This window comes from Gigantopelta aegis, chromosome 4, assembly GCF_016097555.1.
Source record: "Gigantopelta aegis isolate Gae_Host chromosome 4, Gae_host_genome, whole genome shotgun sequence".
NCBI classification, from domain to species: domain Eukaryota; kingdom Metazoa; phylum Mollusca; class Gastropoda; order Neomphalida; family Peltospiridae; genus Gigantopelta; species Gigantopelta aegis.
In genome coordinates this window covers 52,345,233-52,362,063 of record NC_054702.1, presented here as the reverse complement: position 1 = coordinate 52,362,063, position 16,831 = coordinate 52,345,233, and the positions used below count along the sequence as shown (strand labels likewise).

General features: G+C 39.4%; 1 protein-coding gene across 3 annotated transcripts in view; it reads left to right on the top strand.

The window, feature by feature from the left end:
- LOC121370719 (cytochrome P450 27C1-like) overlaps positions 1-16,018 on the top strand; it is a 37,735-nt gene extending 21,717 nt beyond the window's left edge. For 2 of the 3 annotated variants that reach the window (XM_041496136.1, XM_041496134.1), the window contains exons 2-11: positions 2,497-2,691; positions 3,900-4,152; positions 6,918-7,140; positions 7,917-8,098; positions 8,783-8,987; positions 10,108-10,270; positions 11,299-11,465; positions 11,678-11,759; positions 13,693-13,905; positions 14,777-16,018. In XM_041496136.1, coding sequence (XP_041352070.1) covers positions 2,521-2,691; positions 3,900-4,152; positions 6,918-7,140; positions 7,917-8,098; positions 8,783-8,987; positions 10,108-10,270; positions 11,299-11,465; positions 11,678-11,759; positions 13,693-13,905; positions 14,777-14,896 — 1,779 coding nt within the window. In that variant the 5' untranslated portion in view covers positions 2,497-2,520 and the 3' untranslated portion in view covers positions 14,897-16,018. Of the gene's footprint in view, positions 1-2,342; positions 2,350-2,496; positions 2,692-3,899; positions 4,153-6,917; positions 7,141-7,916; positions 8,099-8,782; positions 8,988-10,107; positions 10,271-11,298; positions 11,466-11,677; positions 11,760-13,692; positions 13,906-14,776 lie in introns of those variants that run through there. The other variant, XM_041496135.1, reaches the window with a different exon arrangement.
- Positions 16,019-16,831: the final 813 nt, after the last annotated feature.

The window sequence follows — 16,831 nt, the reverse complement described above, 5'->3', positions numbered from 1 at the left end:
GCTGTTCTGATTGTAGAAAATATTTTGAATACATATTCAAGAATAAAAACAATTTGAGGCGTGTGTGTGTGTGTGTGTGTGTGTGTGTGTGTGTGTATAAACCTCTCAAAACCGGACCCTCTGTAAACCGGGAGAGAGAGAGAGATGGGTGACAACGAATGGCCGTTGATAAAAACAAGTTAATGTAGATTGTCGTTAACAAACATTCCTTGCTTATAGTACAGAACCCCACTTTTAGGTCCGTACCTAGCCAGAAATAATAGGGTGTACAACCGGCCTCGGTGGCGCAGTGGTTAAGCCATCGGAGTACACATTTTGTTGCATTTTGCTGTTTCGGATGAGTGTATTTGAGGTTGTTGTGGAGGGTTTTGTTTGTGGTCATCAGTTGCCAGTCAGAGGTATAAACAGTGATGTCGTAAAGGATTTGTGGTTATTAGTTGCCAGTCAGAGGTATAAATAGTGATATCAGTACAAAAGTAACGAGTGGTCGTACACCCGACTTACGTTCAGTGACAGCTAGCGATGCTGACGTTCGCAAACCATCTGATCGATTCCCATTGTGGTCATTTGGGTTAACGTGACTTGGATCGATCCCAATTTGGGCTATTTCTAGTCCCAGCCAGTGCCACACGACTGGTATACCAAAGGCCGTGGTCTGTGCTATCCTGTCGGTGGGATGGTGCACATAAAAGATCCCTTGCTTCAAATGGGAAAATGGGTGTTGGGGGTTCCTCTCTATATGTCAGAATTACACAATGTTTGACATCCAATAGCCGATGATTAATAAACCAATGTGCTCTAGTCGCGTCGTTAAACAAAACGAACATTAACTTTTATTCTCCCGCATGCGTTCAGCGACAGCGCGATCGATTCTAACCTTCGCAAACCATCTGAGCGATTACCATAGTGGACATTTCGGTTAATGTGAAGCGCACAAACCAGTCAAGCGAACGTTTCCTGATCTGAGCGGCTGAATGTAGACCTGCTTTTTGTGTTGTCCTCCGCCTGTTTCATAGCATGGCAATATCACTTTTCCTGTTTAATTGGTTTACAGGTATTCTCTAATTGGATATTTTTGTGTTGTCCTCCGCCTGTTTCATAGCATGGCAATATCACTTTTCCAGTTTAATTGGTTTACAGGTATTCTCTAATTGAATATTTTTGTGTTGTCCTCCGCCTGTTTCATAGCATGGCAATATCACTTTTCCAGTTTAATTGGTTTACAGGTATTCTCTAATTGGATATTTTTGTGTTGTCCTCCGCCTGTTTCATAGCATGGCAATATCACTTTTCCTGTTTAATTGGTTTACAGGTATTCTCTAATTGGATATTTTTGTGTTGTCCTCCGCCTGTTTCATAGCATGGCAATATCACTTTTCCAGTTTAATTGGTTTACAGGTATTCTCTAATTGGATATTTTTGTGTTGTCCTCCGCCTGTTTCATAGCATGGCAATATCACTTTTCCTGTTTAATTGGTTTACAGGTATTCTCTAATTGGATATTTTTGTTGTACGGTATTTTTTGGCCATTTCACTTCCTTGATCTTTCTTCGTGTTCACCCACCCAACCCCGCCCACGCACTTTTAATTTTTTAACGGTTTGGAGTAATAACAGGTGTGTATGTTTCATAACGTATCACATCACATAATTTCTTACATCACATCACATCACATCACATCACATCACATCACATCACATCAAACCATACCACACTGCATCACATCACATCACATCTTATTATATCACATCACATCTTATTATATCACATTACATCACAACTCACATCACACCATAGCTTATTATATCACACCACATCACATCACATTATATCATAGCTTATCATATCATATATCATATCTCATCATATATATCATATATAGCATGTCATATATATCATATCATATATCAGTGTATCATATATCATATTATGTCATATCATATCATATCATATTAAATATATCATCATATCCTATCATAGTACATGTATATCATATCATATATCATAGTATATCATGCAGTATATCATAGTATATAACATAACATATCATCTAAATATCATATCATATAGTACGTCATATTATATCATATCGTATGGTATCGTATCGTATCGTATAACATATAATATATCATACCATATGTCAAATTACATATCATATCACATCATTTGAGATAATATTCCTCAAATAATTAATGTAGTACAGCCAGATGTTTCAGGAGGCCACGATTGCATCTCCCAGGCGGCTGTTGTAACACTCGAGACGACTAGCACAGAGATCGATGCGTGTATAGACAGAATAACATACATGTATACAGATTCAGTCTAGGCATCTAGCAACAACAGGTGGCAGGTGTTTAAATTAGTGTAATACTCATTTACGTGTATGAAAATATGACCATAACTTACCTGTTTCAGAAATATTTAATTAACGTAAGTGTGTGCAGTAGATGTGTTTATTGAAAGATAATAACTTCTTTTTTTTCTGTTGCGTTCGCAGGTACTTGACACAGATGCGGTAGACATGCGGCGGTATGCGTTGTCTGTCAGCAAAAGGTATTCCCTAAAAGCGTTGACACACTGGAAGATCCAGCGTGCACAACGACGGTCCGCTACTACTATTCCTAAAGAAGTGTCGCTGCAGGAACAGAGCACGCCAGGCAACACCCACGAGCGTCACGGAGACAAAACTCGGGTAACTAACAGATTATAGACATCCTCTGTACTGAAAACTGGCTTATACAAAATTATAGTATTCTGTACGAAAAGTACGTTTAAAGACACATTGTCACAGGCTACTGACCTATTAAATAGCTTAATAAAACATTACCTAAAAATAATAATTGATTTGTCCCTAAATGTACTTTATTCAGTCATCATACTCCACTTACTAATGATATTTCGTTAAAAAAAATGATTGAATTATGGCAATGGTCCATAATTCAAAACCTAATATTACCAACAGGGTTGACGTGGATTTCACTCCATCATGGTTCAGTTAACGTGATGCGATAGCTAGATTTGGTTTTCAAACATTAATGTAATTTTCATTTATTATCCATTTTTAGGTATACATGTATAAGGTCCTTAAATCCGTGACAGTATGCCTTTAAAAAAACCCTATTACATAATATATATACTGAAGACCAAAAGAAACGCAAATCAGGGTTATGGTAAGTTTGTACTTTGAAAAAGGTTCATATTATTACAAACACTCAAGTCTGTGAAAAATCATTAATGGCGGATCAATCTGATTCCTCGGATTGTCCAATGTTAAAAAAAAATGAAAAATGAAAAAATAAAAATATAATATAATTGTCGTAGAATTTAGGGGGGAGGGGTACGTTTATGACTCGTATTGTGTGGTGTCGCCTTAAATAATTTGTTTTGAATAACGGTAATTGATAACAATGCTTATGTTTATACATTTAGAGGCCTACTGTCCTATTTTTTCAGCCATTGTAAGATGTTTGCGATAACAGAGCCTTTTTGGCGACTACTATTTCATGTTAAATACATTTTCTTGTTTAGAATACCAGTGTCTGTATATCGAATGTGTTTGCGGTTGTATACTAATGTTTGTAGCACTCAGTTTTTACTTTAATTCGTGATATATATTTTTTCGTACGTACGAAATTATTGGGAGGTAAAATCCGGTTTGGGTTACTACAAGCATTAGGACAACAACAAACTCTTTGTAAATACAGATACTGATATTTAAAAAAAAAAAGTATTTAATTTGTATGTTACATCATCGAAAAGGCTCTATTGGTCGGAAACATTTTACAATGTAATGGTTGTAAACTCAGGACTGTCCCTTTGACAATTACAAGCCTACTTTAATGGGTTTTTTTTTTTTTTCTTCTTCTTCTTCTTCTTCTTTTTATATATTGAAACGTAAAGGTTTACGAGTCGCATGATCCAAGTCAGGCCACAGCTTCCCCAACTCCATCCTCCGGATTGCACGATGTCAAATGGACGAGCGCGGGAAACCCCACCCTAGCAGACGGCACGGCCTCGTCTGCGACGACAGTAAGACGTTCGGTGGTTAGGAACTTCGACTCTTCTACAGCGAAGCCATTTGACTCTTTGCCAGGTCCAAAAGGCATCTACTACTTGCCCATAATTGGACCTCTGCTCCACTTCAAGCCTTTCAGTAGGTGTAGTATCCAGTTCTTGTGGAATTTTTAAGTTTAAAGCTCTATCCTAAAGCTGTATCCTAAAGCTGTATCCTAAAGCTGTATCCTAACCCGACGCGTGCGACGCGGGCAATGCGAGCAACGCTACCGATGCATTAATATTTATATCCTAACCAGACGCGACCATAACGACAGTCTCCAATTTTAAAAAATAAATTCGACCGTTGAAATCGCCAAGTAAAATTTCTCTGATTGGTTAATATATGTTTGTCGCTCGTGTCGCGACAAAAACTATCGGTATTGTATCACGCGTTCAACTAAATTATTTGCATTACCATAGTTTGACACCCAATAGCCTATGTATTTTTCGTGCTGGGGTGTCGTTAAACATTCATTCATTCATTCATTCAACTAAATCAGTCAGTCGCGCCGTACGCGTGCGGTTAGGATACGGCGATTGAAATCAATGATTTCTAAAATAATCGCTCGCATCTCTCGCGTCCGGTTAGGATACAGCTTTAAGCTGTATTCTATGAGGACGCGAGCGACACGACAGTATTTATATCCTAATTAGACGCGACCATAATAATAACGACAGTCGTCTTTTTAAAATCGTTATCAACAGTTGAAACCGCCAAGTAAAAGTTGTTTGATTAGTTAATATATGTTTTTCGTTCGTGTCGCGCGACAAAAAAATAATAAAAATTCCTATCGGTATTTTGTCGCGCTATCGATTACACCAGTCTGTCGCGCCGCACGCGTGCGGTTAGGATGCAGCAATTGAAATCAATGGTTTCTAAAAAAAAACCCAGTTCGCGTCGCACGCGTCCGGTCAGGATGCAGCTTGCATATATTAACTAATCAAACAACTTTGACTTCGCGGTTTCAACTGTTGATAACAATTTTAAAAAAAGACTGTCGTTATGGTCGCGTCTGGTTAGGATATAAATATTGTCGCGTCACACGCGTCCGGTTAGGATACAGCTTAACCGAACGCGTGCGACGCGAGAAATGTGATAATATTTAAATCGTAACCAGAAAAGCGACCATAAGGACAGTTAAAATTGTTATTGACAGCTGAAGCCTCAAAGAAAGGTTATCTGATTAGTTAATATTTTTTTGTCACAAGTGTCGCGCGAGAAAACTAGAAACAATTCCCATCGGTATTGTGTCGCGCGCTCGACTACATTAATCTGTCGCGCCCTACGCGTCCGGTTAGGATACGGCTGTAGTTGGTAGCATAATTATAATTATTCACTCTGGGGGATGGGTGGCTATTTTGGTTGACCTCTTAACTGGCCCAATAAACTATTGTTCATTAAATGTATACAAAATTGCATGTACTTAAAATCTGACTAATAATATTTAAAAAAATGGCCGTTTAACAACCCCCTTCAATATTCAAGAGATATTCTGTCAGTTGTACGTGCTATTCACGCTTTGAGCGCATAGCTTGCCTTGCTCGCATTTCGGATCACGTGTTCTTGTTTGACATCATTTTTAAAACACCATTGGACCGCAAAACAATTGATTAAGAGTTTCTGATCACTCAGAAAACCCCACTTTTGTTGGTATCTAGATTTTAAGCTTTATAAGCACGGGGCCTGATCGTCATCAATGTGATGCCATATCTCTCAGAAAATGAACGTCTTTGAGTGATGGGTATGAGATTGGGATGGCACAAAACGCTTTAGTTTCTAGACAGCCGGTACTGGGCTGCGAACCCAGTACCTACAAGCCTTATGTCCGATGGCTTAACCACGACACCACTGAGGCCGGTTCATCTGAACATATACTCCTTACTGATGGAAGGTCGGGACGTAGCCCAGTGGTAAAGCGCTCGCTTTTTGTATCAAAGAGATTTTATTTTTCTTCTTCAACTGATCATATCTGAAGATTATTTCAAATTTAACTAAGTTCAAGGTTTTTTTTTTTATTGTTTTAAAGGGACATTCCCGAGTTTGCTGCATTGTAAGATGTTTCCGATTAATAAAATATTTCTACGATTAAACTTACATATTAAATATATTAACTTGTTTAGAATATCAGTGTTTGTATATTCAACGTATTTCTGGTCGTCTTAATATTTGTAAGAAGCTCAAACTGGAGTTTGTCTTCAAATAATTTCGTACGTACGAAAAAAACATATTTTAGGAAATAAAATGAAATTTAACCTAGTACAAATATTACAATGATCAGAAAAACGTTTAATATACAGCCACTAATATGTTATGCAGAAAAATATATTTGATATGTAATTATAATCGTTAAAAAGTCTCTGTTAGTCGATAACATCTTTAAACTTGTAGCAAACTCGGGAATGTCCCTTTAAGTTATACAACTTATAAGCTTTATAATAAAAACAGCAAATTATAATATAAATACATATTTACAATATTTGATAATGGTGGGGTGCGCTTTAGCACTATCTAAAAACACATTCATACCTGAAAAATCAATACATGGCTAATATAAACGAAATAACCATACATACATGCATTAAAAATAATTACGTGGGTAGTAATATGGAAGATATTAAATATAAGCACATCATGTGCGTAAGAAAACTAAAGACACACATACATACAACTTAACACAAAAAATAGGTAAAATAAATAAAATTTAAAAACTAACAATAATAATAATAAATAATAATAATAATAATTAAAAAAATATATTATGTAAACTATATAACACGTTATGTGGGTATACACAAACAAATTAGTAAGATTAGCAAAAATTTGAATACATTTTGTATTTAAGAGTTTATCATTTCTTACAGCCAACCATACACTGAAGACTATACACGAACTGTACGGAGATTTCCTTAAGCGGTACGGACCAATCGTGCGGGTGAACTTTGGTAAATGGATGGTTCTTATAGAAGATCCGGATGACATTGGAGTGGTTTTCCAGAATGAGGGTCGCTATCCAAAAAGGTCAACCGCAGACCTACACCTGGTGTACTGCAAACGAAACAACATCGCGTCCGGAGTTGCTGCCAGGTAAGTTATAGTTAATCATCCTTTTACGAGAGATTCGACTAGTTAGACCACGGTTATTGCGGCCGTTGAGTGACGGGGGTAATGATCGAGGGCGGTACACACCGGGTAAAATCAAAGGGACCGACACCAAAGCGTGGTACAAATGAATATAAACTATCAGTCAAATTGGTAACCCTAGTTGGTCCGAGTACTGTCATAGTTTGATATTTATTATCTTTATCTCGTCTATTTTTGTTTGATTTTTCATTTAATAGAGAGAGGCAGACAGAAAGAAATTCGGAGACATACAAATAGAAAAAGAGAGAGAGAGAGAGAGAGAGAGAGAGAGAGAGAGAGAGAGAGGGGGGGGGGGGGAGGGAGGAGGGAAGGAGATAGATACATAGATAGAAGATAGATAGATAGATAGATATTGGTATAAAAGTGTTTCGTGTTGGAATATATTGCTGTATATAAACGTTTACTATTGGAATATATTGGTATAAAGGTGACTGGCATTGGAATATATTGGTAGAAAGGTGTTTATAATGGTATAAAGGTATTTGGTATTGGAATATATTGGTATAAATGTGTTTGGTATCGGAATATATTAGAATAAAGGTGTTTGGTATTGGAATATATTGGAATAGAGGTGTTTGGTATTAGAATATATTGGTATAAAGGTGTTTGGTATTAGAGTATATTGGTATTAAAAAAATAATTGTATTGGAATGTATTGGTATATAAAAACGTTGGTATTGCCCTATATTGGTATAAAGCTGTCTGTATGTTCGTATTAGGGAAGACGAGGACTGGCTGCTCCTCCGGAGAGCCATCAACGTGCGGATGATGAAGGCAGACGCCGCCGTCAAGTACCTGGCCATCCAGAACCAGGTAGCAGACGACCTGGTCAGCAGGTTTACACGGCTGGAGTTCTCTCCCCTACAGTTGAGAGACGAGTTCTTCAAATACGCTACAGAAAGTAAGTGTGTGTCTGTGTGTGTCTGTATCTGGGACCTAATTCACTAAACTCGCGCAATTTTGCGATCTCGCAGTGCAGTGCAAAATGACTTGCAAAGAGGATGCTTTGTTGTTTAGCAGAGCCTAAGAGACCTTTGTGAATTAAGCCAATGTCTCTTAGGCTCTGCTAGATAATAAAGCATCCTATTTTATTTAAATACGTTACCGAAAGTAAGTGTGTGTATATGTGTCTCTGTGTGTGTGTGTCTGTGTGTGTGTTGTGTGTGTGACTGTGTGTGTGTGTGTGTGTTGTGTGTGTGTGTGTGTGTGTTTGTGTGTGTGTCTGTGTGTGTTGTGTGTGTGTTTCTGTGTGTGTATGTTGTGTGTGTGTCTGTGTGTGTTGTGTGTGTGTTTCTGTGTGTGTATGTTGTGTGTGTGTCTGTGTGTGTGTGTGTGTCTGTGTGTGTGTCTGTCTGTGTGTGTGTGTGTTGTGTGTATGTCTTGTGTGTGTGTATGTGTATGTGTGTGTCGGTTGTGTGTGTGTGTGTGTGTGTGTGTGTGTGTGTGTCTTTAGAGTTGTTCTGCATTATTTCTACTAAAATGTTTACCCGCTCACGTTTTAAAACAGAATCTTTACGGTACGTGCATAATGCAATATGCAAAATGTTCGACTTTTATGACTTTCACTATTCATGTTACATTCCAGGTATAAGCGCCTTGGCTTTCAACAAGCGACTGGGATTTCTCGATGACGACCTTGATAGTATGTCAAAGAAAACGCTATCACTGGAAAACATGAGAAAACTCTTTGAACTCTTCAATGAGTCGTTCTATATGGGTTATGGACTTTACAAGCACTTCAGGACTCCGTTCTATAAACAGTACGAAAAAGTCACGAACAACGTGTTTGGGCAAGTCTTTACTTATATTATATTATATTATATTATATTATATTATATTATATACATCGGAAAAGATATTTTTGTTTAACGTGATCTCAGCACATTTCAAACTATGGCTATAGTTTGGGTTTAACATATTCTGGTTATTTCGATTTGGTTTTTTACAAATAAGAGAGAAAACCGCTGTCTCTACATATCATATAATACTCTTAAAAGGATAAAGCAGAAAGGGATAATTTTTTTAACATACCCTTTGAAATACAGGGCGGCGTTTGATGTACCAGCCTTGAAGCACTGGTGAAAAATCCCGAATGCAGAACAAAACTAGTTAAACTAGCAGTATCTCTCTCAGAATTTGTTTTATGATTTACTTTACAGGTGAGGGGTTGTAGTATTAATATCTATGGTGTATACTAGTACATGGTGATTTGTGTACTTTATTGGAACAGACTATAACAAATTTTGATCGACATGTATCAATTTCATTTATCTTGAAACAAACTTTTAATTTAAAACTGCACGTTAACTGAGTATTTTGAATTGCAGCATAAGATATTAATTATGATCAGCATATTTAGTGAATATAAATTCAATATAAATACATTAGAAATTTACACAATCTTGCAACTACTTAAAGGTGCTATATCATGAACTAAGTTTGAGGTTTTGCCCCAGAACCCTCCGACTCGTACCCTTATGTCAGCAGCACCGGCCTCGGTGGCGTCGTGGCAGGCCATCGGTCTACAGGCTGGTAGGTACTGGGTTCGGATCCTAGTCGAGGCATGGGGTTTTTAATTCAGATACCGACTCCAAACCCTGAGTGCTCCGCAAGGCTCAATGGGTAGGTGTAAACCACTTGCACCGACCAGTGATCCATAACTGGTTCAACAAAGGCCATGGTTTGTGCTATCCTGCCTGTGGGAAGCGCAAATAAAAGATCCCTTGCTGCTAATCGGAAGAGTAGCCCATGTAGTGGCGACAGCGGGTTTCCTCTCAAAATCTGTGTGGTCCTTAACCATATGTCTGACGCCATATAACCGTAAATAAAATGTGGTGAGTGCGTCGTTAAATAAAACATTTCTTTCTTTCCTTATGTCAGCAATGTTGTACGTTTTCTTGTTATTTCCAGCCTGACAAACTCTATCCTAAACGAGTGTCTGGCTGAAATAAAACAAAGTGGGAAGGTGAATGCCAACAACTCGTTCCTCGAGACTATGCTGACCCAAGAAGGGATCTCCTTGGAAGACATCAGGACTGTCATCATCGATCTCTTTGTAGCGGGGACCGACTCGGTAAGTTCTTTAAGAGGACAATTTCAAGATGACTGCAGCTGATGTTACTGGCATAGCCGGGGAGGGGGCATGGGGGCAATGCCCGCCCCCCCCCCCCCCCCCCTTCCCAAGACCAAGACCAAATGGTTTAACGTGCACATTCAGAGCAAGCTGTTGTAGCGCACGCCTGTTCTGGGCACAGGTGCTGGCCTCGATCGGCTCCTCCGTCTAGGACAGGAAAGGGTGGGGGTGGGAGGAGGGACCGCCTGCACTGGCAGGTGCAAGGGAGTACCAGCAGTTCGTAGCCGGTAACTCTGCCCCTTCAGTATTAAAAAATCCTGGATACGCAAATAGCTGATTTTACAAATAAAAAATAGTTTTCTTTAATGACTACTAGAGCACATTGATTTATTCATCATCGGCTGACATATAGTCTTAGAGAGGAAACCCGCTACCTTTTTTTTCCATTAGTAACAAGGGATCTTTTATATGCACTTTCCCACAGAGAGGACAGCACATACCACGACCTTTCACTTACCAGTCGTGGGGCCATGGCTTTAACAGGAAATAGCCCAGTGGGCCCACCGACGGGGATCGATTCTAGATCGACCGCACATTAAGCGATAGCTTTACCACTGGGTTACGTCCCGACCCTCTGGTGTTACATGGTCAGTCAATTTTTGAATTTCGAATACCTGTTGTAAGTCTGTAACGATCATATCAGACAAAATGCTGCTTAATGCTGCAATAAAAATCCATCAGACTTTCTTAATTGATCGTAAGTGTCATAACACAAAAGACCGTGATATGTGCAGTCCTGTCTATGGCATGGTGCATATAAAATATCCTTTGCTACTAATGGGTTTCCTTTCTAAGACTATATGTTTGACATCTAATAGCCGATGATTAATAAATCAATGTGATGTTTGACATCTAATAGCCGATGATTAATAAATCAATGTGCTCTAGTGGTGTCGTTAAAAAAAAAAAAATTCATTGTTTCTACGAAAATGTTTACAGTATATAATGCATTAAAACACTTCTTTCAGACTGCGAAAAATATTCAGATGGTTTTGTACACGCTTGCCAAGAATCCCGCACATCAGCAGCGACTGTACGAAGAAATCAAGTCCCAGATTGGCACTTCCGGTCCGCTCACGGAAGACGCCCTCAGCCGGATGCAGTACCTTAAAGCATGTGTGAAAGAGGCTTTCAGGTATGTAGTTTTTATTGGGGGGGGGGGGGGGGGGGGGGCAATTTCCCCTCTTGCCACTTGTTAGCTTCGGCCCAGACATCCCGCCGAAGTAGTACTAACATTTAAAATGTAAATGTCGCAAAATACTATATAAGAGTACATATAGTATTACAGTGTTCTGAGGCGATTATTTATAACAGCTTACGAATATACACAACGTTCTCGTCTTTCAGAGTGTATTATCCAACTTCTACAGGAACCTCACGCTTCCTAGCCAACGATATTGTGCTTCGTGGATATAAAATTCCCAAAAATGTAAGTATTAGCCTGCATTTTACCGCGCATGTATTTTACGTGTGCATATGCACGGGCGTATGCATTAATACTGACGTCTAGCCCGATTATTCTGACTGTAGAGGGTTAGACGGACATTTGGACAGATATTGAGTAAGGGCTCAATATCTGTCCAAATGTCCGTCTAGCTCTCTACAGACAGAGTACTCGTGCTAAATGACGTCCAAAAGAAATTATACCAAGAAACATTGGTTTAAATTCCTTTATAATTTGGATAAAGGAAATGAAATGGTGTCATGTTAAATATGTTTGTTCTTTTATGGCATGAATTGTTGTTCACTAACATGCCAAAAAACTATTCTCATGAATATATATTTTTTTAAACATGTTTTAGTTTTTCTTCAGTTTTCTCTCAGTCTTGGTATAATGTTTTTTGGACGTCAGTATAATGTTGTGATTAGTGGCGCAAGCGGGGGGTGGGGGGGGGGTGTGTGTCACGGGGGCTATGCCCCGCCTCCCAATCAAACCCTGTTTTAAACTGTATTAAATTTTATAACATCGTACATACAGTGTGGGTTTCGCCCCCCCCCCCCTCCCCCCTCCAGTGGTTATGGTAACTGTATTTAATTTCAAATGGTTAAAAGAATCACAATACAAACATGTCTATATTGGCGGTAGTGATATAAGTAACTGGACTACAAATGTAAGGGAAAGAAAGAAATGTTTTATTTAACGACGCACTCAACACATTTTATTTACGGTTATATGGCGTCAGACATATGGTTAAGGACCACACAGATTTTGAGAGGAAACCCGCTGTCGCCACTTCATGGGCTACTCTTTCCGATTAGCAGCAAGGGATCTTTTATTTGTGCTTCCCACAGGCAGGATAGCACAAACCATGGTCTTTGTTGAACCAGTTATGGATCACTGGTCGGTGCAAGTGGTTTACACCTACCCATTGAGCCTTGCGGAGCACTCACTCAGGGTTTGGAGTCGGTATCTGGATTAAAAATCCCATGCCTCGACTGGGATCCGAACCCAGTACCTACCAGCCTGTAGACCGATGACCTAACCACGACGCCATCGAGGCCGGTCACAAATGTATGGGTATCTCTGGTGTAAGGCGTAAGTGTATGGACTCCCAATTTGGCAGGAGGAAAGCTGATTTTTGCCCGAATTAATTTTTTTTCTCTAGAATTTGGATAATTACTTTTATTCATGTTTACATTACTACCTAACAGCTATAAAGGGTTCCAAACGAATCAGTGCGGGGTTTTTTAACATCAATAACTACTAATATTGTGAGAACAATGATGGAAATACCTGATGAAAACGTTTCAGGCAAGCTCATTTTCTTCGAAAGTCGCCACTGTTTTTGTCCAAATGCGAAAATGTTCTCTAGTCCCCGACCTCAAACCCGTCTCGTATGCTTATGGTGTAAAGTCATGATAGACATTAAAGGTCAGGCCAGGTCAGGTCAGGTCAGAGTGTTTGACGTGCACATTCAGAACAAGCTGTTGTAGACATTAAAGGGACAAACCCTAGTTTTTAAACACCAGCATATTTATCACTGTCAGAGCTGTTCGTGATCACTGAAATCAAACATTGCTTATATTTTATTGTTTAGATTATCCATTTCCGTACAACGAAGTGTTTCTGGTCATCCTGGTGTTTCTAATACCACAAAATGCATTTTTCTTATTGTTTTTTTTTTAAACACACGTGCGTCTGAGAAGTAACGGTTATGGGGTCGAGTTTTAGTATATTTTTAAGAGTATTTCATCGTTTCAACATCACAGACTCCTGTTTTACTCTGTTGTAACTTTATCCAAATGTTTCACATGTTTGTAGATAAACCAAAGTCACTGTCCATTTTTACGGGTTGAACCTAGGGTCTGCGACTGTAATGTAATGTGGTCATACCAAAAACCATGTGCGCTCATGTTTACAGACCTTGATGATCCTGTGCAATCACAAGACGGTGAAAGACGAGAAATACTTCCACCACCCCGAGGAATTCATTCCAGAAAGATGGCTGCGCGACGAACACGGTCATCGTATGGCTCCCGTCCATCCCATGGCGATGCTGCCCTTTGGCTTTGGGTCAAGGTCATGCCTAGGAAGGCGCTTTGCAGAACAAGAAATATACCTTGCCATCATCAAGGTTGGTAAACAAAAATATTTTTTAATTCTGATCGATGGGATTCCAATTCATAAAACCTTTATCCGTGGGTCTCTGTTTACGTGTCCATATACGACAGAGGTTTCGGGCACGTCTATCGCAGGTCCCATCCATGGCATGGCTAGAGATTTGACCTGGGACAGGGAGTATTTAATTATACGGGACAATTGTGATTTACTTTATCCATAGATTATAGACTAGCATTTCGTTAATGACAGTCGTCGTCCAGTTGACCCATCACGTTCAGAGTAACATATTATTTACCTAATGACTGGCGCCGTTTTGTTACACGTTGAAGTCTCGGAGAGTACTCGGAGTAGCAGATTGTTTACACAGATACTGGCGCCGATATGCAGTCTGATTAAAATTACTAAGTCACTAAGTCAAACGCCATTGCATACGACGGTTTTACTATGTTGTAGCGCTAAGATAGCTTCGGAAATCGGGTCGTATGCTGTCACTTTTTCTGTATTTTATTTGTATTATTATACAGCGCATGGCTGTTTATTTTCGAAGCTATCTTAGTGTTGCGAAATAGTAAAACCATCGTAAGCTATGACGTCAATATTGCGTGTTCTACGATGGTTTTACGATTTCGTAGTGCTAAGATAGCTTGGAAAATCCCTAACCTGCATCGTACCGTGTGTGTGTGTGTGTGTGTGTGTGTGTGTGTGTGTGTGTGTGTGTGTGTCTGTGTGTGTGTGTGTGTCTGTGCGTGTGCCGTTTTTTCGTTAAAAGTCTCCTTTTCGTTTTTTTTTTTTTTTTTTTTTTTTTTTTAAGTCTCCACTTGTTAATTTTATGCTGATGAACTTGCAGCCATAGCTAACTGAATGTTTGTTTTTGTGTGTCCTAGCTTCTACAGTCGTTTGAGGTGAGCCTGGAGCCAGGGCACGAGGAAGTGCGACTGGAATACACAGTGTTCATCTCCACCCGAGAACCCATCCATTTCGTCTTCAAGAAGAGGCAGCAGTGAGGAGGAGTTACAGTTAACACTCGCAACGAAATATCACTTCCATCGATCATCCATTTACAAGTCCCGTGCTTATTACTCGTATATAGGCTATAACTGTTAAAATGGCAACTATTTGCAGGCAATGCAGCATATTGCGTAGCTTGAAGAAATTAAACCCATGTCCTGACTTTGATGATGCACAGTGGACGTTGACGAAAAACATATGGGAACATGAAACAGAGGCGGATCTAGGGGGGCCTGAATTTTGCGACATTTATAATTTTATTATATATTCATTTTAATTTTAAAAAAATTTACGATCGCCCCCCAAACCTCCCAAAGTTTCCTTAGCATTCCGCCTCATGTCACTGGGGCCCATTCGCCTCATGTCATTGGGCCCCCTAAATAGATTTTCTGGATCCGCCTCTGGGAAATGTAACTGTCTGTTAATCGTTTCTTAAACCGACTTTAGATTATGTATCGCGGTTGAGCCGTTAACGAGAAATTGAATGGGATTTTAGCAGGCACGTTTTCAGGGGGGTGTTGAAGGTCAAAAACCCTCCCTGCTTAAGCAAATTTTCTTTCTTCTCATCGGCATATTTTCTGGGGGAACATGACTCTACCACCACCCCCACACCCCCTATAAACTTCTGTCGCCACAGTCTAGACCCCTTTCAGCTAAAATTCCTGCGCATGCGCCACATCTAGGAATATGTGTACACACTGCATGCCATTGTGATTTGAGTCGGTACAAATAACATACAGTTAAGCATTGGGCAATGGTGTAACATATTATTCTAAACGATCTAATCTTGAAACATTTCATATGATGATTTAGCTCGACAGAGTATACTACTGTGCAGATATTTTTTTTAACCTTCTAATCGGATATTAGATTAACCCGATCTCGTTTTATTTAACAGTCAAACTTGTCTATACTGGCCACCTACGTGACATACCATACCTGGGTTTATACGCAGGTGTCCCTTACATACGGAATATATGTATCTGTGTACAAGATACATTAACTGTCTTGTTATAAAAAAAAAACCATGTAATTATAACATTTATTTCATTTCAAAATTATTTTCGTGCTTATATCCAATTAAGGTTCAAGCACGCTGTCCTGGGCACACACCTCAGCTATCTGGGCTGTCTGTCCAGAACAGTGGGTTAGTTGTTAGTTGGTTAGTGGCTAGTGAGAGAGAAGAGGGTGTAGTGGCCATACACCTACCCATTGAGCCCTTAAGAACTCGCTCTGGGTTGGAGCCGGTACTGGGCTGCGAACCCTGTACGTACCAGCCTGTAGTCCGATGGCTTAACGGTTAGGCTTACGGCTTTAGACTGGTATGTCTACTACAACCGCCTTCTCATTCTCTACCACTTATTAGCACTTATCAACTGATTATTAACTCATTAACATTAAGTAGGCGCGTCTGCAGAGGTGGGGTGTTTTTTTGTTGTTGTTTTTTTTTTGTTTTTTTTTTTGAGGGGGGGGGGGGGGGTCGAACCAAGAATTTCTATTTTTAATGTATTTTTCGGGAGAGAATGATTCGACACCCCCTCCCCGCTCGCCAGCCTAGACTCCAACCACTGCAGAGCTTCTTGTTAATTAGTCGAAGCAAATGCTGGCTCTTATCTGAATATCATTGGTATAAAAAGCAAAAAGAACCTAAAATGCGTACTCTTTACCCCGAATCCAGTGACTGTTAATGTCTAAAAGCCGGACCTATGGTGGCCGTACGTGAACCTGATCAAAGTTTTCCCTGTCCCTGTCCCTAACGTGTGTCTGGTGAACACAAATTCGATGATTTACAGTCTGGTGGATGTAAATAAAATATAACATGCGTCTGGTGGAAACAAATAAAATAATTACAATGTGTGTTTGAGGCAAATAAAACATCATGTGTGTCTGTTTGAGATAAATAATATGAGTTGTGAAGATGACTAAAATAT